The following is a 25,300-nucleotide window of genomic DNA, read 5'->3' as shown; positions in this document are numbered from 1 at the left end:
CACAGGGCAGCTCTCCAGGTAATGGAAAAAGTTAGATGAGCAAGTTTCTTACAAATTGCTCCCTGTGATCTGACTGGCTCAAGGCACTGTGTTCAAAGCTGACAGATTTAAGAGAAGATGAGGAACAATGTATGTGTAACAACAGTCTCATTAGTTCTGTGTTACCAGGAATGCAGTGGTGAGGGGCTGGGATGCCTGTGGGGTTTGGATGCTTGTTTTTGACTTCCTGGGAATGCCTTATGCTGTGCGTGAGTTCTGACAAGGTTTACCTCGAAGAGGATCTACTGCCTGGCGACCTTGATCTTGACCTGGAATATGGTGATCGGGAACACGACCTGTGTCGAGAGAAGGACCTTGAACGAGAGCGCATCCTTTGGGGTCTTTGAGAAAATAAGGATTTGGGTGGTGACACGGAATCTCTACATGGAGAGTTAAAAGAGGAGCAGGAAGGCGACACATCGAACAGTGAATAGGATTGTGTGCCATCCCAAGGGTAGTTCAGTTTATCACTTTCATCTTCGCTGTCATCAAACAGGCCATCCATGGCTAGTCCTGAATTTATAAACATAGGTAGTTTGGAGAATTGTTCATTACTGAAATCACTGTCCCTCAGTTCACTGGTCTTGTCTGCTTCGTCATCAAAAACAGCTTGACTGGGATGACCGAAGTGCTTATTGAGCTCGGCTCGGATTTCCTGGTCTTGGAGCTGTTTTCTGGTGCTGCAAGGAGAGATCTGCTTGCTCACCTCCAAAGTCTCTCTCATGTAGCACTTGTCTGGATCTGTGGAAGAACAAATCTGCCCCTGCCAACTGGAGGAAGCATCTTTATATTCTAGTTGTCTAGAGTCTTGGAGCTCCTGTGATAGATTAATGAGTATTTCCGTTTTGGAATTGATTGACTGACAATAGTCATGGTCACCAAACAGCCGTAGACTGGGTCGCTTGGCCTTCCTTTCCTCGTGTCCACTGGGGAGCACTGAGGTCTTGCTGAGTTGCGCATACAACTCAGACTGCTCAGGCCCTTTCTTGGTGGAATTATTGCCTTGGGTACCGGGAGACTCGCTGTACCGGGGCTTCTTTGATGGCGGAGGTACCACAGTCTTGCAAGAGGACTTCAGCTTTGGAGAAGCCCTGAAAGGGTTGTCTTGGTTGGCTTTATGAGGAGGAGTTGTGGGTGGAGTTAGGCCTAAGACAAAAATGAGAAAAAAAAAAAAAAAAAGAAGAAGGGGAGTAGGGAGGGAAAGAGAAAAGAGACAGAGATAATGTTCTTAAATGCCAGGATATGTTTTCCTAACTTTTCCAAGATTTCAGACAATGGTTAAAACTCAGTGAAAAAGAAGGAAACTAAATTCATGACAAGACCTGAAAGAGTGACTCTCTCCCTCTAACCTTCTTGTCACCAAGAAAAGATGGATCCACAATGCCAGGCAGCAGTGAGAGTCATGATATTTTGTATTGCAAACACCAATGCTAACAGAATCTGCTTCCCAGAAAATGTTAACACATCCCTACTGGCCTCCACAGCCCCAGGCGTTACCAAAGCTCCAATTTTCAAGGGCATCATATCATCTACGTTATGGAAAATTAACACGGAAAGACTCAGGGGAATCACAGAATAGCTTTGGTGGCATTTGTCTGCAAAGAACGCTGCCAAGGATGCAAGTGGCTTGGGGTTTTTGGTCCAATCAAGGAAATCTACCCATGGAGCCAAAGTTAGGTAACGAAAAACAACAATAACAACAACAACAAAAACATACATCAGATGACAACAAATGTGGGGCAGGGTGGTGATGACTCAGGCAACTTCAAAGTAAGTTCAGTAAAATATGACGCACAAATGCAAGGAACAAGACAACTCTACAACTTGATGGCAATGATTCTTTGTCTCCACAGTTCATTAACTTAGTAAACCATAGCTAATGTAGGTATAATACATTCTTGTAAGCATAACTAATACATTCTGTCTAAAATATGGTTCTGCAACAGAAACCTAAGTGAACAGTAACACAAAATATTGCAGTGCCAGGGGACCATTTTATTTAGAGCACAACATTAGAGCAGGTTATGAGGCTGAAGGATTGAAACGAATCCAAGCTTCAGCAACTAACTAATTAAAAGTATTTTAAAAATGAAGGAAGAAGGGGGGGAAATCCATCAGTCGTTGCCTTTCGTGCTTTTGTACAGAAGGGCAGAAAATTCCATCACAAGTCATTGTGACAGAGTCTGTGAAGTGTATTTGCCTCTATTAAGTCTCACCCCTGAGTAAGTGCCACGCATCCCTTTACACCAAGAAAGAATAATTGTGGCATGGCTTTAGAGTCCAAGGAACTTTGAAGAAGGGAAGGCTGGAGTTCAAATGGCTTTATGCTTACAAGGGAACATTTTAGTTTACAACACACTTTCTATTTAGGAGGATGGGTGAATGCTATTCGGCAAAAAAAAACCCTGGGGTTAGACTTAAGGCAATAGCACATCTCAAGGAAAGGCAGAGAAATCCTGTCTTGCCAGGAAAAAAAAAAAAAAAAAAGTATATATATTTATAAAGAGAGAACCAAGTAGGTCACAGAAAGCCACATGAAATTTTCATATCAACAGGAAGGTGATGCCTCTCTCTCTTACTTTATAATAAAGAGATGGAGGAAATTTATATTCTCCCCAAAATGAAATATTTTATCCTAATATTTGCCAATTTTTATTATGGATAGCTAATTCTCCCATAATGAAGGAAAAAAGGGACAAAGTGCAGAGTGGTTTGGCTTTGGAAATCCATCCCAGAAAAGTTCAGAAAGACAGGAAAAGCAAACACAAAGAGAAGGGACACATCTGGGTCTCAAAAACGTCTCCTTTATTAGCAGCCTACTGTATGCCTACTCCTCTTTGCTTAGAGATAACAGGGAGGTGACATAGGATTGAATGAGGCATCTGCGTCACTGTGGCACACCCTACTTGTCCCTCTTTCATGGACACATATGTCTTTTCCTCAATCTTAGAAATTCCTCTATGGTCAGTCTTTTCTTCTCTCTCTCTTTCTGTTTTCTTTTCCCCTTGTTCTCCAGCTTTTGCACTGCCCATTCATAAATTCTGCTACCTTTGCTGACCATTACAATAAATTTAAAGATACAAACGCCCTGCAAAGCAATGACAAGTTCTCAAATATTTCTCATAGGAAGCGAAGCTGCTCACAGAAGTAATGATGACTAATCTCTCTTTGCTGAGTAAATAACAGTCAAATATTCCAAATGATATAGCCATTGAATTGAGGAAAGTGACATTCAACATCCTAAAATCCAACTCCATAAATCTTTTCATGACACCCCAAATTAAGGTAATTTTTGCTTTTCCAATAATGTACTGCCAGGATCACTCAATTGATACTTATCAGATATGGCTATATATTCTTGCTTGTCTTTTTTGAATGTGAATTATATCTTGTCTCTACAAATAGATTATAAGCTCTTAGTGAAATGTCGCTCGAGCTTATTTTTACCTCATTTTTATTTTTATTTTTCTAGCTCTTCCTTCAATGGTGGCTCACACATTTCAGTGGCCCGAGGATCACTTGGGAAGCTGGTTCCACATTTTTAACGAGATAGTTCATAGACCACGTAGGGAGAGCCACCGTCCGACACTGCCTATGTGGCATGCTGGCTTTTACTCAGGTATGTGTATTTTGACTGACATTCTAGACTTATGAAAAGAAACCCTAAACTTCAGAAACACCAAATTAGGCCACTATTAAAGAGAGACTCGTTCTAAAAATAGCTCAGCTATCTAGGGATTTTAAATATAGAAATTCTTTTTCGTCTTGAACATTTGAAACCGTTGTCCTAGTACCTAAGCTCATTATCGCTTAAATAACTGATTCTCAAGTTGCTCTTGGGAGTGGCGACACCCCAATTGTAGTTTCTTTGAGTTAAAAACAAAGTCTTTCACCTCTTTTACGTAGTGGACAGCTTGTGGCCATCGAAATGAGTGCCTGTGTGCTGGACACCACAGCCCATGCAGGTGTCACAGGGACGCAGGCCCAAGGGCTTCACAGTTCTTTTTAATATGGAAACAGTTCTTTCAAATTTGAAGTCAATATATTTTCTTGCATATATGCTTAAAATGTACAGAAACTCTCTGAGATAACCTAATACACACCGGGAGTGAAAATATTAGGGCTGTAAATTTCCGTTGGCTCTCCTTGTTCAAACAAAAAATACTTGCTTAGTGGATGGAAGTTATTTTCGGATTAGTGAGTAGGTGGGTAGGGGAAAATAATTCAGATAACTCCCTAAACTTTTTACTGTTTACTGAAACGTTTTTAATCAGAGAATACCTCCGAGCAAAACTGGGAAATCTCAAGAATCACAAGACTTTGAACTGCCAGTACCTAATTGAAAATCTATTTCCAGAGATAGTTGAGACCCAAAGCAAAACAACAGTGTAAAAAGCATTTTTTTTTTTCCTTTTAACATAGCGTCAAACTTTTGAGAGCTACTCATGGGACAGGGAACCCCTTGTTGCTCCTGAACTAATTGGATTTCTCGAACCCCATCTCTCTTACCCAGATTTTTTTCCCCTGCGGTAGGACGACAGTCGATACCAATTCCTTCATGCCTCTACCTTTGCTCATGTTCGCACTAATCGCCGGACTCGCGATTTCATCCGACAAGCCTGAACCAACAGTGCTAATGCCTCCCATAACCTCCGGATTATTTCCTGCGTGTTGATTTTTCTGGGGAATGTGTACATTTTGGTGTTGACAGTACAAGGTATATTCCGTGCTCTCTCTTGAACTTAGCAGGTTTTGACAGATTTGTGTGAGGACAGATGGCCATTACAGGCTGAAGGCTGACAAGAGGCAGTTCAGAGCACTGTTAACAACACACTTGCACAAACTCTCAGCAGTGCAGCACTGTGCGGAATGTAATTCAGACTATAGCTTTTTTATTGCTGCCTATTTTCTTTTGTCAAAAGAGCCTGCTGTGCAGAGCAACAAATGGCTGCTATTACCCAGAATGTAATGGGTGTCAGACAAATCACGTAACACAAACAATCAAGAGTATGTAGGTCATATTTCAACAGAGCACAACCTTAGCAATATTTATGATTACTGCATTGAAATGTGCTCTATAATAAACAAGTACCTCTCCATCACTCACACTTATGCACTTCTGCACAGCAAATCTGCGAGAAGTGGTACACACTCTACAGTCATCTTTTTAAACAGCCCTTTTATTAAAAAAAAAAAAATCAGAGACAAGTTTTGCTTTGTTTCGTGTTTCATTGTTTGCTATAAAACGATTTTCTTTGAGGAGTTCTCTTTGGGGTTTCTTTGTTTAATTGAATGACTCTGGTTAATGGTGACTCCTCTCCTCTGTTCTTTGTGCTCCACTATCCACCCAATGGCTTCAGCAGGATCTTCTTTTCAAAAAAAAAGTTTATAACATCTTACAGAATCTACTGCTAAATCTGTGACTTGCTTTGCACTTTCTTTGACAGTGGGAGTTTTCTTAGGTCGCATGCCAACTCAGATAGTTCTAAAGGGAAAACAAGAAGAAGATGAGTTTCTAGTTTGCTTAAAAACTCACCAAAAAAAGAAAGACTGGGCAAGGAGAAGTGTGTGACTTGTCCTACTCCCATATTTTCGGCCTCAAGAACTTGGAGTGGGTGTCAGACGGGCACAGAAAGGCTGATACTCACTCAATATGAGCTGTTAGTGCTACACCAGTTAGAATATTTCCTGCATAAAAGCTTCTCCAGTGCCCTCCACCCATCCCCACCTGGTCCAAGACTCCCTGGAGCAACTCAAAAGCCAGCAGCCTATGTGTTAACAATTCACACAGAGGGGCCCCCCACACCCTGCTCTGGCTCAGAGGGCCCGTGCCTTTAATGCTTTTTAAGTATTTCCTATATCACCCCTGATTCCTGGGGAACAAACTGGCCTTGCAGGAAAGCTTCAAAACATTTCTATGACATGTGACTAATTCCCCAACTCTTATTCATGGAAGATGAAGATATTATCAATGGGCCCTGGTGCACTTTCCCACAGAGCTGGGGCAGGAGAGGGGAGCAGGGTGGGGATGAGGGGCATCTGGCTTTCTAGGTGTTTACCACCAACCCCCACCCCCACCCTAAGCTCATGTGGGAAAGAAAACTGCTTTGCTATCCTTGGCTTAAAAGAAACTGGGTAGTACCATTTTCAGAAAAGAAAACTGAGGAACAAAGGAATGATCTTCCCAGACTTTGGGTCAAGAAGAATGAGATTAAAAATAGAAAACGAGGGATGTGTTTGAAATATGGAAGAAATCCCTGACAATAAGAGTTGCCAAACATTGCAATAGGTTGTAAAGAGTATTTGTTGGGTCTCCCTTCCTCGAATTCTTCAGGAACAGGAATGGATTATATGACCTGTCAAAATCACTTTCCAGTTCTCTGACACTATGGTTTTCCTTTTAAAACTACCAGCTACTGCTCGTATTTTGCTTTGGTCCATTTCCTCAAAGATAAGTCACATACAAAAGAAGCATATAACAAAAGGGTACAGCAAATTTATGCTGTTTGTCAATATTCCATGCTGCACAATAAACTTTTAAATGGGAGTCCAAACATACACACACATATATCTCCACATCAAAGAAACAAATGTTAAAACTGATTGATTGGTTAGTAAGCGTTTTTGTTTTTTTTGTTTTTTAAAGCACAAGTCCATTGATGTGCACTTTAAATGATCACCGATTTACACCAAGGGAAAACATTAAGGAAAAATAAAAGACACCAAATCACACATCCACTCTCCTCAAAACCATGGGGAAATGAGGAAAAAAATATATATCAATGGAGGAAAGAAATTGCTAAGACCTAATGTGTTAGGGTGATGAGATTGTTGATTATTTTGCTCTTCTCATTTCCCTAATTAGTTATAAAATAGTTATATTGTTTTTTAGTACTTTTAGAGTAATAACAAAGAAATTATATATACATGTAGATACACATGTAGATATACATATACATGTAAATATACATATATATGCATACACATGTAAATATACATATACATGAGATTTGGGGGTAAGTCACTTTGGTCCTTAACCAAATTTCTTCATGTCTTATGGTTAAAACCATCATCTTGTTGCGCTGACTTTGCTTTGCCAATCCAATTTCAGAAACAAAAAATTCTAGAGCTCTGAAAATCTCTATAAGCAATAGATTTGAATGCCTTCTGCCAAAAGAGCATTCTCTTTTCTCTCATCTTGCTTTACTAACAGCTATTTTGAAATCAAATTAGTTTTTACACCTGTAAAAGAGAACTGGTTTTTTTTATCAGCCAAAATGAGCTAGTTCAGGACAATCACAAAGTCAGACCAGCTGGCGATACCTAATAAAGCAAACTTCCTATCTCATTCCTCCTGTTCCTCAAAGACTCTGCAGATGGGACAGAGGGATTATTCTGGAGGTCTTAGAATTTTGTTGACTCCTTACGTTTCCACATAAATGTTTCAAAATTTTCACTAAAATTTGTGAGAGTAAAGAAAACACAGACACCAGAAAGTCTTGGGCAAAAGCTTGACACAATTTCTCTGCCACAACCAAACGGATTAAGCATGTAGACCAAGGGTCAACAGATCACCACCACCAATGCTGTTTCTGTCCACCCCATGATGTACCTATGGCAGACATCACTAATGGATCAGACAATCCTACTGAGCACAGATTTGGCCTTAGAATCCTTTTCAACACAATGTTCCTGGCACGCAATACCCAGCCATGACATTTTGGCAAGTGAAATGAAACCTATTTAACATAACAGATGTCGACTACTATCTTTAAAATTCAGGCCTCAGGAAAGAGACATAATCTGTAGTCAAACAGACCTACTTTGAACCCAGGGTTCACCAAAGAGCCAGAATCAACATACAGCTTTTCCCTCAACAATTAAATGGGCAGAGAGTCAAAAAGATAATATACACATAAAGTGCCTATTAGTAATGTGCCTAAACGCCTATCTGTGTAATACCGTGTTTCCCCAAAAATAAGATCTAGCCAGACAATCTACTCTAATGCGTCTTTTGGAGCAAAAATTAATATAAGACCCAGTCTTATTTTACTATAATATAAGACCAGGTATAATATAATATAATATAATATAATATAATATAATATAATATAATATAATATAATATAATACTTATTCTTCTATAAGACCGGGTCTTATATAATATACTATACTATAATATAATATAACATAATATAATACAATATAATATAACATAATACCAGTCTTATGTTAATTTTTGCTCCAAAACATGCATTAGAGCTGATTGTCCGGCTAGGTCTTATTTTTGGGGAAACACTGTAGGAGATGCAGCTGTAGAGAAAATATCAAAGAGGAGATTTTCTATCTTGATTTCTTAAATCCCACACCCATACCAAAAACAGTATATGTTCAATTTCATGAGAAATGAGGGAGATTTTGCCACAAAAAAATACATAACTTCGTACATGAGAGTGCCAAGAGGAGATAACATTAAGGTCAATGAAAGGGAACGGGTAAAGAATATCACTAATTGAAAAGACGAGCAGCAAGGTACAATGACCTCAGTCGATGAAGTTAACATAGAATTGGTAATAGCTAAAATTTATTGAACACTAAACGTTTTCCATGTTTTATCTCACTTAATCCTCACAGTGATTGAATGAGAGGCAGGTACAGTTATTATATCCTTTGATGCAGAAGGATACTGAATTTTATAGAAGTTACCTCAAATTGACCAAAAGCCAGATAGTTAGATGCAGGTAGATCCAGAATTTGAACTTGGTCTTGTCCAATATCAAAGCCAAGGTTCTGCACAACTTCATTAAGCTACACTATCTGTTTTTCAAAAATCATAATAAATTACTTTTGTTTGGAGCATTGCTGCTTATAAAGTATATTAGCTCAGGTTAACCCACATGAAATTGCCATTTTTGTATGTCAAAAATGGTTGAATACTGGCAATTTTCTGTTTCAACCTATAATTTTGTCCTTTGAGTCAGACAGTAATTTCATTTAGGAATTATAAATAGGATTTTAAAATTCAGGAATCTGAGACCTACAAAAGATTAAGGATGTAGAAAAGAATCTTAGTAATTAAAAAATGGAGGGAAAGTATGTCTTATCTTGTACAGTCCCATGCTGATGGCACTGCCCATGCCAAATTCCTTCTTACCTCAACATCTTTGATTTGCTGCCTCCTTGCTTCTGCTCCATCAATATCTTCTCCCCTTACGTGAGGTTAGCTGGTGGAGAGCTCAATTTCCTCCAAACCTTTTCCATGGATCACCTCTGCCATTCACTTCATAGTGATGTTGTCTTAACATTTCTTTCAGTCCTGACCTGCCTTTATAATGCTTTTCAATCTTCTGTGCAATCATTGTATTTAACTTAAAGCCATGTTACAGAGTTCCCTCTGATAACTTCTTCACTCCCTTTTGTGATTCTTTTGAGGCACAATCAGTGTTGGTCACATCCTCCAAACACTACTACGCAACAAATTTTACTCTAGATTTTTAGAGAGGGAGATCATACACATCACACATTTCAAATCCACAGTATCTCTACAAAAAAAGAAATCCCTCTCCTCCACCAGTCTCCTTCTCCATACAACACCCTCCACGTCAGTTCCAAATAGTCCTTCCAGCTTCCTTCAGGATCCTCCAAGTTCTGTCTCATTTTCCTATAGCTCTGAGTTCTTTTTCTTATGTCATACAACTTGGCCCTACCTCGGCTTCTCTAATTTGCATCTTCACTCTTACAGCCACCACGCTTAACAAACTAAAAACCACTTTCTGTGTCCCCCTTTCTTAGGAGGCAGCAAAAGATTATGAATAGTAAATAATATTGTCCCTTCATGCTTCTTATACAATGTGTTCTTTTCTCTCAACAACTTATAAGCCCACATCTTAAGCACAAGAACATTTATTTAGCACCTTCTACGGGCCAAATACTACGCTCCATGCTTTACATGGATTATTAGTCTCTATGTCTGACACTTGCTGTACATCCATTCACCAAGACCTATCATATTGCAAGCATAGAGTAGGTACTAAAAATATGTTGTTAAAGTGATTTCCATTGTAACCAATAATCTTTCAAAGCACCAAGAAAAAGGGATTTAAACTAGGAAGATGAATTCTGGTTCACTGACAGAAATAAATCAACTGTATATATTTTTAAAGATTCCCAATATTAAAAATGGTATTTTGCATAAATCTCTGCTTACCTTTCAATAAATAGTGTAGGCTATTAACCTATCAAAATTGTAACTAAATTCTTTAAAGTTAGGTAGCTACCAATAAGAGAAATATGAAAACTTCTGGCATGAAGAAAAAAGTGCTTTTTTAAACAACATAATCTCACTACTATGTTTCCCCAAAAATAAGACCTAGCCAGACCTCTAATGCGTCTTTTGGAGCAAAAATTAATATAAGACCCAGTCTTATTTATATATATATAAATTATATATATATACATATATATATTTATATATAATATATAAACATAAATATAAATTAAATATATATAAGTTATTATATTTATAAATATAAATTATATATTTATATAATATATAATAATGTATTATATTATATTAGATTAGATTAGATTAGAGACCCGGTCTTATATTATATTAAAATAAGACCGGGTCTTATATTAATTTCTGCTCCAAAAGACACATTAGAGCTGATGGTCTGGCTAGGTCTTATTTTCAGGGAAACACGGTAATAGAAGAAATACAACTTAAATGATATGTTCATGTTCATAAATTAGCAAAACATTTAAAAATGAAGACATCAAATGCTAGCAAGAATGAACTAAAGTAAGTATATCCATAGAGTGCTAACAGGACTATAAATGGAAACACCACTTTCGGAAAACAATGTGACAACATATTAGGTTGGTGCAAAAGTAATCGCAGTTTTTGTAATTATTTTTAACCTTTTAAACTGCGATTACTTTTGTACCAACCTAATAGTATATTACAAAGCCCCAAGATATTTATATCCTTATATTCAGTATTAATAACTAGTAGGAATTTATTTTGAGAAAACAAGATTAAAAAATTATAAACAAAGATTTCCACTACAGTGCTATTTCAAAATGATAAGACTAAAGCAACCTAAATGTGTAACAGTAAGGGTATGATAAAGTAAATTTTGATGTCTTTATTCAAACTATGCAGCATGCTAAAAGCCTGAGAGTAAAGGTCCATGGTGCTACAAAAATTCTTTATTAAAATATTAACTGAAAAATCAGGATGCAAAATCATATATATATGCACACACACACACACACACATATGCACAAAATGATCACAGAGGTATAAAAATATCCATAGAAAACAATGCTATGGATATCTTTTCACCTTAGAACTATGAAAATTCTCCTGCTAGTTAATATTTTTGACATTTTTATAGTCACCTTTATTATAATCACAGAATAATAAAAAGGGTTTCTTTAACAGAAAGCTTGGTTTCAGTATATACCGTGGAAACTTTACTAATCTTCTCTAAAACAAAGTAACTAATACATTCCTTTCAGTTAACTTCTTACTATGAGCCACAGTAGTGTATTTTCTCAAATCAGTTAATGCCATTTACACTGGTGACAAAAATTATATAGGAGAATAAAATATTATGTAAACTACAACAGATGAGTAAAAATGTTATTTCTATAAAAAGACCCAATAAAGGTACATCACTAAAAGAAAGCCTGTCAAATTAGTTGTAGATGGGTGCTATTGGAAAACACTGAGGAAACATGAGGGATTATGATTTACATGAAAATCATAAAATCTAGAATGATTCTGCACTCCAACTACCACACAGATATCTTAATATCTTTAATTCTTTTCTTTCAAAGAGTAAGAAGCAAAAAGTGGAAACCATTTACAATGTATTATTAGTGAGGTTTGTGCAAGAAAGATGAATGAATCTCCAGTTAGCATATTTAAGTTCAAGGTAAAGATCTCTTTCCTCTACAAAGAGTATGACATTTTAATGTATATTTATGTTTTAAGCAAAAGCAAAATGACAAAATAGTATATACTTTAATCAACATTTTAGATAAACCTGTAAAATGCTCATTCTTATTGGTCAGATAAGGTCTCTATTGCATGTAATATATACACCCAAGAGTAATTTATAATCATATATGTAAATTATAATTGATTTAAGAGATGATGTTATGTATATGCTTATAAGCAAATATATGTATGTATATGTATGCATATAAAGATATATTTGTATATAAGTACATATGTGTGAATCTACATACACACATATAAAATGTATATAAATACCATGAAATTAACTACTTTACTGCTTTACCAAATCATGCAATCATGCAATAGACCTTGCATAAGGAGGTAATTTACCAAACTCAAGTGTGAAATTAAATTTATTGACAATGACCACAGTGCGTGTAGGCACCATGGTTCTGGTTGAAAGCATCTTGTTTAACTAACTGTTCATTTACCCTTATCAGCAATAGCCAGAGCCAAGCAAATTCTTGTTCAGACATCCTAAGGTTCACTTTCTGGTGGGGCTCAAGTACCTAAACCTAAAAGCACTTGGTGCAAAGACACTGTTTACAGCCAACTCAGAAGTCTACTTTGGAACTCTTTGGGTTAGTAAGTTTCTCACAGGTCAGTCCAAGTATTTAATGCTCCTTCCTCTTCAGTATGTGAAATAAAGATGGGCTAAATGAGTTCAGAAGTTCAAATGATGAAGAAAATAGCTCTTGTGTAAAACTATATAAGACCATTTTGTTTTGGTGAATGGGTATATTTTCATTTTTCTCCTTTGCTGAAAAGATATTAAAATGGTAACCTGTATGGGAGAGGATTATACTGTTAAGTACAATGGACAATGTGAAAACATTCCAAGGGAAGCATTAAGAGTTAGAAAACCTGCCTTCAAACCTTTGTCCCTTGCTTTCTAGCTCTGTGATCTTGGGCAAGTTACCTAAAATCTCTGAAACTTAGTTCCTCCTCTTAAAAACGAGAAAACTACCACCATCCTTACGAGGTCTTGTGAAATTAGCCAAAACCACTTCTATGCCTAGCACATTTATTGAGTGGATGATTAATAAATGTTCATGTCTCCTCCTCCTCAAGTTTTGGTGTCTTAATCTGAAACAGGGTTATTTGAGGATCCAAGGCAGTAACATCAGAGAGTCTGGCACAAGTCTGACCCACAACAAATGTCTTCTCTTGAAAAAAATAAACCACTGGAAATATTTATAGATAACTTCTTATCCAATGTTGTTTATTCTGTTAATTTCACTAATCATATAAAGAATACACTCTAATTTAATATACATTACAGACACACACACACACACACACACACACACACACACACACACACACACAGACTTCCAAGTGAAATGTAAGGCTTACCTGCAGTTCCAGAGAGTTCCACACTTAAGGTTCGTTCAATAATCTTGTTCTCAAATGGGGAACCCTTGGGGTCACTGGAAGATATGGCACATTTATAAAAACAAACTGAAATGGAGTTGCTGTAGCCAAATGTATTAGAACCCCCTTCCCTTTCTGAAAATGGTTACATTTCTTAATACTTACTTTGGTGACTCTGGGGTCAGAGGAAGAGATAAAGTTGTTGGTTTGGCTAAAGGAAAGAAAAGGAAACTAATTATGAAACATTGAGTGTTTAGATTTGTTTTCATTCTACTATAGTCAGGTTGGAAACTGGAAACTGGAAAACGAAAGTAAGGAAATCCCTGAATATTGGATCAAAGTCAGACAATAGTCCATTATGCTAAAAAAAAAAAAAAAAAAAAAAAATTCCAAACAACATTTGCATCAGGAAACTGTCATTCAAAAAACATATAAAAACAGAATTTTCCAAAAAAATGTGGCATCCCTGTTAAGGATACAAAATTTGCATCATACCATCAGAGCAAAATAATGTTTTCTATTTTAATTTGGAATACAGTACACGGTTTGTTTAGACAAGAAAACAGCAGAGTAACTACAAATGACAGAACGTTATGAATATTTAGTTGATTTTTCTTCTAAAATATATAATTTTACATCTGGCCTGAGAATAGGCTATTTCTACAAGGCCAACGCTCTTACAATAGCTATTCCATTTACTAAAAATTAATTGAAAGATTATGGCAAATTTGGACATTGACCCAGATGGCTTAAATGGGGTTCAGGCCCCCAACTCTGATAGACAACTAAAGTAGATACTATGTTTATCAGCTTAAAGACTTAAAGACTTGCAAAGAGAGCTCATCCACTTCCTTTCATGTTTCTTAAATTTTACCTCCTACAGAAGGCATTTCACAATTATTAAGGGTGGAGTAAGACTTCTCACTCCAAAATTTCAATTGCTTCTCTTTGGCAGTCTTGTATTTTGAACAGAAGAGGGGAAAAACATGATGAGAAATGCCCCTGGGACATACATCCATATATTCTGTGTATATATATGCTTATCTGTAAGACATATTTATATGTACGTAAGTTTATGTCAATTTTTTTCCAGTAAAATAACTACTTTCAAAAGGTCAAGAGATAGTCATTTATGTAATGAAAATCATAGACTTGAAACCAAAAATGTCTTTAGAATAAACTTCCTTATTTTATGGACGAAAGAATCTGAGAAAAATCCTTAGAGACGCTAAATGATATTTCCAGGGCCATAAAACTGGCTACTCAGAACCGGCCCAGAATATGTTCCCTTTCTCCTATTATCAAGAGAAACTGCAACCAACAGATATTAAAGCAAATTAATCAACCCCAGTAATTAAGGTCCTCTGAAATGTGAAAATATTATTTATATCCAAATTAAGCTGAAATTAGGTACTTTACTTGGATAAATAGTATTTACATATTTAATTGGTAGATTTAGATTTAGTTTTTAAACAATGGAATAGTTTATCATCTACCCAGTGTGCATCCAGTAATGTGAAGCTCATGCTGTCATCTACAAATTAGGTACATTGATTGATTGGTTTTTTCATATATACAGATAAATGAACAGGGTTTACATTCATTTTTTTTTTTTTTTTAGTATGTCTGATATAATGAGCCTTTCAAAAAGAACACACTTATGAAGGAACTTTCCCCACTTTTACAGCACTCAACTAACAATTAGGATAATGCAAACAGGTTCCATACCAGAAAATTCACCAGATATGTACATTTATTGAATGTATATTGAAAATGTCCATTAAAAATCAGTCACTGGAATTCTAGTTTTCAAACTATAGGTAGGCTATCTGAAATGCTCAAAGGAAGACCCCGCAAATTCTGACTGTTGGGTACAGATAAGGCCAAGGGCAGTGGAAAGACAGGAGTAGGCGGTAGCCATATTTAATGAGAGCAAAAGCAAACAGGAAATGAGGGCCACAGAAGGGGTAGAGCCCCTAACCACATACAGATGGAATCCCTGAATAAACCCATGCTCACAAAAGCTACCACTAAAGGGGCAATGATTTGGTTCACTCAGTGTTTAATCCATACTGTTTCAATGAGTGGTAGACCAGAGACAACAATCCTTGAGGGCAGGAATGCGTCTGTTTCATGCAGACCATGATATTTTTGATGGGCGAATGCATTAGCAAACGAATGAATTAATGAACCAGCGGGACACCAACAGGTGCCAAGGGCCAGACCATTATCCTAAGGAACTTAAAAGGACCTGACCCCACAATGTTACAATGTGCACACATGGAGTTTAGGGATGAAAAATTACAATACATTAGGAAGCATAACCTCAGTAGATAGATCGTCTTAGTTATTGTCTTCAATAGTTCATGTATTTTTTTACTTTCGAGTTTTGAATAATTTAATCCCTGAAGCTGAGTATTTATCTCCTGTTGGTTATTAACAGCCAGCCATTTTTATTTTCTTTTAGACCTTTAAAAACTACAGGAATTTTTTTTTTCCCAGTCAAAAGGCTTTGTTCTGGGGATAAGCTTTTCACGCCTCACCACAGAAATATACTTTTAAAAAACCCACGTGCAGCAGGACTCTTCTAAAGGCTATTCCTTCCATAGGCCAATTTAATTCCTCACGGCCATCGTTTGTAATAGTTTACAGTAATATTTACTGGTAAGCAAATTTAAATACTGAAAACAAAACAAAACAAACAAAACCCTCAAAATCCAAAAGGACCAATTAAAGTTACAAAAAAGAAAATCTTTAAAACATGAGTGACTGGACTGGGTTCACTGACTACAAGGTTTCATCGAGCCTGGGACTTCAAATCCAGCTCCAAAACACAATTGCATGACTAGCAAGAGGTAAAATGTAGCCTAGTGAATTCTTCAGTTCACTCACTAGAGCGAGCCCAGCTGGCTTTCCTTCACCTGAGGACTGCAGAAACCATGAGTCCCACAGCACGGCGGGTTCTGCTCTGAGAAAAACTCTTCCAAAGAGTGTATATGAGGAACCCATCAGGGCGAAGCAACCTAAAAGGCTTTGGCTCATTTCGATAAAGACTCTTTCCTGAATTAACAGAAAGGGCTGGAGAGTGATTTTGAGATAGCCACCAGGAAAAACCTAACCAGGAGCCAATTGAAAATAATAAAGGAAGGATCCTGAAAATTCCGGGCTTAGGGTGAGGTAGGAATGAGAGAGGGAAATTCAAAACACTGGGAAAGAAAATACTTAGGAAAAGCAGCAGCAACAGCATACCTGTGTGAAATAATCATGGTTCAAAACAGGGATCAGAGGCTACCACTCTGCAGCTGGAAGGGGAAGTTGGAAAACAAAAGGGAAAAAAAAGAGGTGGATGTTTATAATTGCTATTTTAGAATATGCCTACTTGTACTACAAGGTAAGAGGTCTTGTTCACGTGGAAACCGGAATAATTTAAAGCGACAGCAACTTTCAACAAGCTCTCTTTGGGCCTCTAAAACTAGAATATTTTGAGAGAAGGAGCCAAAAAGAAAGAAAATTACATCTCTGTCAAGAGAGGTATTCCCAAAATCACCCTGATCTGCCTCGGAAGCATCAGCCTTCCAGTAACATATGGGGATAATAAAAATCAACCCATGTTTCACTTAATCTAGGCAATATTTTTTTTAAATAGAAAGAAAAAAAAATTCTAAGAATTCCCAAATCCATATTTACAAAATAAAATCCGTGAGCCTACCATGTATTCTCAAAACAAAACAAAACAAAAAAGAATGCACTTAATAATCAGCAGAGGCTGCATAATTATTATTTACTATTTCTTAAAGTATATACAGCAAATCAACAATGCCTCATTTTTTTTCCATGATTGAAAGGGGGGAAAAAATCAAAGCTCTTTAATGAATTGCCTAGCCCCGCTTGCTCAGAGCTTCAGTTATCTCAGCATTTCAGAGTTCCTGTAAATCTCATCTGATGTTGCAAAGCACCCCCTGGCCACCACCCCCACCCGGCTAACATTTCAAGTGCCTTTTGGCGATTGTGAATTAGGCTGTATATCAGCTGAATAGGATATGTTCAACCTGTGTCCGAGGAAGGATTTTTTTCCCCCCATCTATAACAAAGTGCTGAATTCTCTTTCTAGAGAGACACCACTGGAACGGAAGCCTGAAGTTTGGGCATCCATCGCCCTCCTGGTGCATGCTTGCTTTGCCTCTAGCGCCCTTGCACACAGAGTGTGTGTGTGTGTGTGTGTGTGTGTGTGTGTGTGTGTGTTTTCCCCCAGCCTACCTTGTAAATGTTGCGACTGTGATTGTGTGTGGGACTTCTTTTTGGAGGTGCATTTGTCTCTGCTGCTGTTCCTGGTCTCTGTGGGTTTAGTGTGAGGAGGGTCATCGTTTGTGGTCAGATACTTGAGAAGCTCCGAGCAGGGACGTCTCTGTGGCTTTTGCTGTTGACAAATGCTCTTCGCTTTATTGCTCCATGAATTCTCGGTCTTAAAAACAAGGCATAAAGAAAGCTAAAATTAGTGAACTGAACCTTATCAGAATGGATATAGGTTTTCTGAAGAGATGAGATTTGCAATGAAGTGTTCAGTCTAAGTGTACTAGGTCTATGAGCTGTGAATAATTGTTTGCAGAACAAGGAAAGAAAATTACATTTAAAATTCCTAAATGACATTTAGGCAGCTTTTTATTTCATTTCTCCTACATTTCAATGTTCTTACTCAGCAACATGTAACTAACAAGACCCTACAGCGCCTTGACTGTGAATAAAAATAAAAAATAAAAAAATGAAAATAAGCTGGTTTAAACCTTAATTTGCCACTGATTGCTGGAGCCCAGTATTCACAATTCTCTTAAGTACCCCTTAACACTCCGTTTTCACTCACAGTGAATGGCAAGACAAACATTGTTTAATACAGCCCACTAACCGAATTATGTCATTGCCAGCATTCTATCCAATTAATGGCAGAGACAGATCTTTTGCGGTGATTCCAAAGCAATCTTTCTCAGGTTAGACAGCTGGCAAAACGGCAATCCTGCATCTTAAAGTCACTCATAGATAATACCAGCCTATCAGCAAATTAAATTGTAGCCCACATTGCCGCACGTATTAGTAAAGTGAGCAAGGAGTAACAGACGGTGGAACTTCCATTTCTACTGTCCAAAGACAAAGTGTAAATGAACTCTTCCTGGTTTAAAATAGCTCGAGTGCTGCTTTTGGAAACCCATTTCATAATCGGTTTCACCATGAGGAGGCAACTGCAGGATCCCAGCTGAATTAACACATATAAATAAACCTATCATTTGTTTTACAGTTTCAAGCAAAAACCCTTTGTTCCTGTCCTTCCTACATTAAAAAGTTTAGATCTGTACCTTAACAGCGGAGGGGTTTGTTCTGATCCTGTGATTATGGTTTGCATGATTCTGGGTACTGAGACCACTGCATTCATTATAACTTAGCTGAGTGTTGGCCGGTGCCAGTAAGAGCTTCTTGAGCTAGAAACATACCAGAGAAGGAGAAAAAGCAAGGAAAGTTAAGTGTCTTCTAAGCATTAGAGTAAGTTATTGACATTTTAAACTTAAATTTAATTATAATCATAAAAAGTAATTCTATCACTCTTTGATTATACCACACTTTAGCACAAAAGTACTAAAGGAAATGTATATTTTAAAACTAAGAAAAAGTTTGGCATTATACTACCAACTGAAAGTATTCCCTTTACCTACATTTGACACTTAGTATTGTCTACCAATTTCTTTTAGATACAGTAAGGCAAAAGTACCTTCCTAAAAGGATTTCCAAGTCACTACTAGGTGAGAAAAGCTGCCTTGCTAAATGAGGATTTGGGGAGTAGGAAGGGAATATATGTACATTTCCCCCTCAATAACTCAAATGAACAAAATGTCAATACATGAAAGATTCTGTGATGTTTTGACTCAAGTTGCATGATCAAGTATAAAACCTTACTGATTCAAAGAATATATGGATTAAAAGAGTGGCTACTGTTGAAGAGGTTTTGTAAATAGAGTCAGGAGATGTGGGTTCTGGCTCAGCCAAAGCAGTTACTGTCCCTTGACTCCTGTTTCTTCATTTGATTTGAGGGCCTTCCATGACCTCCCTCCTGGGACACTTAGTATGACTCTAGGTCAACTCCCCCCAACTGAATCAACTGTGTGGATGAAAATCACCTGGTATCAACACAAAGAACTCAGAGTCCTGACAGAAAAGCCAATGGATACTAACAAACGGAGAAATGGGGGAATAAATAACAATTAGTTATGAGATATTTTCTTCTAAACCAGAAGTTTCAAAAGGTGAAGGAATATAAGTAGGGTCTCCATATGTTTCCACGGAGTACATTTAACAATTTAGAGATGGGTGAGAAACAACCTCTAAATGGCACATCAAAGGACATTATTAAAATTTGGAGGATGGCATTCCGTAATTTACATAGTGTGCTCATATCAGATTTATGGCAAATGACAAATGGCTACCACAAATGAGAAGGTAAAACCGTGTCTTAGAACGAATACAATTCTGGTCAAGCACTGCTTTGAACAGAAAATTCACTCTCCACTGCCAACAAATTCATTCTTCAGTACCTACCATAAATTTAGGTAACTTAAGGTTGCGAGTGTGCTATTAGCTTTCAATCTTCATAAGAATTATGGATCTAAAGTCTTAAAATATTACATACCCCTGATCTACCTTCTATTTCTAGAATTGCATGCATAAGAATAAAACTACCAATGTCAATTATTATACAATTTATGATAGTGAAAAATAGGGGGAAAAAGACTAAATATCCAACCATAAGGGATTGCTTAATAAATTGGGACATCTTCAAATAATAAAATACTATGCAACCATTAAAAATAATGCATACACATAAAATTCACAAACATACTGATCATATATCTTAATAAAAGAGATTTCAACCATTTTGTATATTAGAGGTTATTTGAAATTGTTTAAGTAAATTTTCAGTCTATTCTTTGTCTACATTTTCTAAGTTTCTACCATGAGCGTAAATAACACTGAGAAATAAAAGTACACACAAAAGATAGTTTTTTAAAAAATGCAGTAAGAGCACATGAAGACTGTATTATCAATATTTTTAAACACGGAATCAGAGAATCTGCAAGTCCAGGTGTGCTTGGGGATTGTTCCGGCCTCAGTCTAAATGAAAAATCCAGCCCTTATTGTTACTACATCATACCCATGCAGCGGGTAGCCAGAGGCAACTCCAATTCCTGATAAACAGTAGGAAGGGTTCTTACTAGAGACGGCTCTTCTGCCTCCTGAGGCGGAGGGGTGCCGTCAGGCATGGAGGAAGGACTAGCCTCATTCTCAGTGGTCACATCTCCATCTGTCAGTGCATCAAATGAGGGCAATCCGTCTTCATCCACAGGGAGACTGTCCAGTGTCTCTGTGAGGACTGCTAGCAAGTTCGCCTCATTCTCTTCATCTATCTTCTGCAAAAACAAAACCAGAAGAAGACTTGAGCGAGTTGACATTGGGAAATGGGTAACACTATTAATCAGCATAGATGGGACATGTTTAGCCCAATGAGAAACTATACATGCAATTTTGAATGTCCGTGCCAGAACACAACAATATTTTCTTCAGACTCCAAGTTCATTTTTGTCTGAAACATACACTGAATTAATACCTCTACTGTACCATTCTCTGATTGTTGAGCTGTCCAATTTAGTAATTTATTATGTCAGAGCCTAATGCCTCTGTCTATGATTCTATCTTGTTCACAGTCGTTTTCCACATGTTTATGTCTTGTTTCCCTAACTAAAAGAGAAGATTTAGAGAATCTCAGGACTTGAAAGGATTTTAACCATTATCTAGTTAATCTTCACATATAGTGTTTCAGTCTGCCATGCAGCATACCTGCGAAAATGTTAAACATCTGAACACCGCCAGAAATTGAAACTATACCAAAAGAAACTATACATGTTCATGGTTTCAGTTATAATCTCATCACCTAACACTCCATAGTCATTTATTTCTCTCTCTGACATCTTTCCCAAATTCAGTCATAAATCTATAACTGCCTAATGGATATGTCTACTTGATAATAGCTCCCTCATCTCCCAAACCTAAACTTAGGACCTTTCATGACAAAACTATTTCTCTTGACTTTTCACGTTTGGGTAACAATTCTTCAGACCTAAACTCTGGAACTACCTTGAGACCTCTTTAGCTGGTCAGTCAATAAGCAGAGTCTAACTTTGTAATAGCTCTTAAGTGATTCATTTCTTAATGGCCAAAGGTAGGATTCTAAGGCAACATTACTTCTAATGGAGGCTCTCGCAAACATACTCTAACTGGTTTACTCAATGCCCACACTCATTCCCACGAACACATCCTTGGAAAGCTAATCTTCTCTTATTCATTCCACAGATACTTTTGAACATCTATACCAGGTATTGAAGGTATAAAGAGAAACAAACAACACTCTGCTTCTCCAGTAATACTCCAGCAGAAGGGAAGAACCTGTAAACAATTTATTCTAAAAGACAATATTGATTTCAGGACTCTATATAAAAACTTTCAAGATGACCCAAACTAGAGCTTATGTTCCTTGTTCATAGGGCAATATGCTACATTCTATGCACCTGGCAATCAATGCTGGGTACACAATATAAATAGTCGTTGATTACTTGGTGAATAATTGATTGATCTGCATTTATTGCCTAAAATATATAGTGTGTATATCACTTTTGTTTCCTTCTTTTAGCGCTTCACATTGTTTGTCCAATGATCTGTTGCATACCTTTTTTTAACGTTCTGTATGCTATGACACTAACAATAACTAAATTATCTCACACAGATTCTATTACAAAATGCACCTAAGCTGCTGACATCTAATGAAGCTAGCAATGCCCACACTTTCTTTCTCTCTGGCACTGAACTCCAGTTAATTGACCTGACAAAATTACAAGAATCACAGAATAAGACAGCTAATCAGAAAATCAAATTGTATTACTAGAAAATTAGGCAGGGCTTTATCACATATACATTCTATTTTCACATAAAAAAATTGTTTTCCCTCATTACTGATCAGCCTCCATCCAGTAGAAAAACTACAGACATTTTTTTAAATTTTATTTATTTATTTTTTTTGATTCAAGAGGCCGAGACGAGCTATTTGCTACTTACAGTGGACTTTATGGGGTAATTTTTACACTTGCATTATGCATCTTCTCAGTGCTCCTAGATTTGACATTGTGAGTCAAGTTGGTTTTGGGCACACAGAGAGAAGTGGCAACTGTACGCGTTTTAAGACTAATGCAGAGGGTAAATCCTAATCAGAAGGGATAAAAGGTTAACTTCAAAATGGCACCACTTCCTGCATAAACTGATCAAATTCTTAAAAATTCAAATTACTCTATTAAATAACAATTATTAGCATCCCTCCCTCCCCCTCAATTCTTCTGGATAATGTCCATGTAATTTTATTAGTAAAAATACTGAAATAATTTTCCTTTATTTTCTGGCCAGGATTATAATTTGGCATCCAAAGATGCCAATCTCCTTTACATTTTAATTTAGATTCCTTCACATACCAAAAACTAAATCAAGTATTAAAGTACTCTGAGTAAAAATGTAAGTAGATGAAATAGATATTATTTTAAATATCCCAAAGCCATGAAATTTATATTAATATAAGAATCACCATGTTACCTAATAAAAACAATTTTGAAAATATCTGAAACACACACACAGGCACACACACACACACACACACATACTTTCAGTAAATTGAACATGTTTTCCAGGTATCCCAATTTTCATAAAGATGTATTTCAAGTTTAAAAATAGCTCAATAAAAACAGTTAAGGATGTTTGTCAATAAATGAGTAATTTTGTTTACCCAGATTTAAATTTTGGGTCTGGCTTCCCAGAAATAATACTACAAGCTTCTGTTTGCTTTCAATCACAAAATACAATAGCGCCTTAGTTTGATCCCTAGTGCAAACAAACTACAATAATTCCAATCAAGTCAAAATGACAAAGAACACTTAAATTAACTAGCTTTTTCCAATTTATTTAATAAGCCTGGGTGAATGTACACCAAAATACAATGGCAGAAAGATTGGAGCTTGATAATGTTATAATTAATTTACAAGATCTGATTAAAGCACCAACTATTTTAATTCTCCTCTCTACTGGAACCACAAAGGGTGGGGGTAGGGTTACAGGCTAGAAGATTGGTATTTTGCTTGTGTATGTTTATGAGTGTGAATGAGTGAGTGAGTGTGTGTATGTGTGTGTGTTGAGGTCTGTAGGTAGAGTAGGCTGATATTCAAATTGTATGGACCAGGAGGACTATAATCATTATTTATATTCAGTGTCCATCAGAAATAATTTAAACCTTTTAATTATCATCCCTGTATGTGGGCGACTCCAAGACCAATTATTTTAGGAAAGTGGTTTTTGAATTAAGGAAGAAAATAATGTTATTATTTCAAATTCTCTGTGTTTTTTTTATCATAGAAGACTGGGGGAAAAGTTTGATATTTACCAATGACACTTCTGTGTTGAAGTTCAACAGATATCCCAATATGTAAACTTGAGTGGACGTTGCTCCTCACTGTGGCAATGTCAATTAGTTTACCATGAGTTTCAACAGTCAAACACCCCCACGAGAAGGCAATGGATGTGACAAAAAGGACTCTGTTAAACAATTAATGTCACTTTCCATTATTGCTTCGCTCCCAATTTACAGAGCAAATAAATCAACGTCACTGCAGATGAAGCACACTGGCCTAGTAACACATGTCTGTTCACAGGTGACAGGGCAGGGAAACACATTAGTCAGTAAAATGACATTGCAAGATAACCTTTCAAAGACTCAGCTCTGATACCACTTTCTAAATGTTTGAAAGGACTGTTTTTACAAAAATCTACTTACTAGTTTCAAATAAGTTTAAAAACAGAAAAGCAGTGAGGTGAGAAAGAGAGCAGATCACCAGTTGGGTAGTGATCTACAGCTACACAAACTGAGCTCAGTCTAGTAGCCAGCTACAGAGGGTGGGAAGTAAAGGGAGAAACCAGGCCAAGAGGTATTTCCATTGCTGAGTTCTGTGGTCAGCAAGCAGCATTTCCCATGGTGGGTTTCAACCTTGGGCTCTCCTTACACAATGCAAGTCTGCTGCTATTCTGCTGACCTAAATAAAGGTCCATGTGACTGTAATACCTCATTCTCTAAGGGCTCTCCAGGAATAAATAAGGCACATCAACAAAAACTCACTCAAGTGTAAAGAACTTCCAGTGACAGTTGATACACATACATGTGTACGAACAACCCAAAATGTAGAATATGGAACAATTCCAACACAATACCATGTCCTTAGCAAATGAGTTCAGAACAGTCAACAAAATCAGAAGGTTTATGACTGCTCTTTGGGACTGCTGAGTCCCTATATGACCTGTACTAATTGTGCTGTAATTCAAAACGTACCATTGAAGGAAGGTAAATTCTACCCCTTCAGGTGCCCAGAGTCACTTCAAAATTGAAATTTGGGATCCAGTATATAATAGCTGGGCCCTCTTCCTTTGGGAGCCATTGGCAAAAGAATCTTCCAATTGGTTATACATCCTGGGGCAGATAGTGCATTCCACTCACCCAACTGCACACAGACAGTGAATAAATCCACTAAATTAAGGAGGAGATGAGGGACTTTGAAACACTAACCAACACCTGAAGGGAGAAACCCAGAGTGAAAACTGCATGTGGTATCCCCAAGATTTCTAAATGTAGGCTATTATGGAAGGACCATGCCCTGCTTATGATAGTAATTTTTTCCACATCTTGTAGAATTGCAATTACACTCTGCATCCCTAGATTTTCACACTTCCTTGATCTCT

At 36.9% G+C, this 25,300-nt stretch overlaps 1 protein-coding gene across 5 annotated transcripts in view; it reads right to left on the bottom strand.

Annotated features, from left to right (window-relative positions):
• Nucleotides 1-25,300, bottom strand: part of PPARGC1A (PPARG coactivator 1 alpha) — a 624,837-nt gene that overhangs the window by 17,092 nt on the left and 582,445 nt on the right. For all 5 annotated transcript variants that reach the window (XM_019743879.3, XM_074321853.2, XM_074321847.2 and 2 more), the window contains 6 exons: nucleotides 20,695-20,889; nucleotides 18,787-18,909; nucleotides 17,699-17,903; nucleotides 13,607-13,652; nucleotides 13,424-13,497; nucleotides 270-1,185 (listed from right to left, as the gene is read on the bottom strand). In XM_019743879.3, coding sequence (XP_019599438.2) covers nucleotides 270-1,185; nucleotides 13,424-13,497; nucleotides 13,607-13,652; nucleotides 17,699-17,903; nucleotides 18,787-18,909; nucleotides 20,695-20,889 — 1,559 coding nt within the window. The remainder of the gene's footprint in view (nucleotides 1-269; nucleotides 1,186-13,423; nucleotides 13,498-13,606; nucleotides 13,653-17,698; nucleotides 17,904-18,786; nucleotides 18,910-20,694; nucleotides 20,890-25,300) is intronic.

Source organism: Rhinolophus sinicus, chromosome 1 (genome assembly GCF_057876585.1).
Source record: "Rhinolophus sinicus isolate RSI-liver-muscle chromosome 1, RSI-T2T, whole genome shotgun sequence".
NCBI lineage: Eukaryota > Metazoa > Chordata > Mammalia > Chiroptera > Rhinolophidae > Rhinolophus > Rhinolophus sinicus.
Note: the sequence above shows the minus strand (reverse complement) of the source record. Positions and strands in the feature narration are given on the sequence as shown.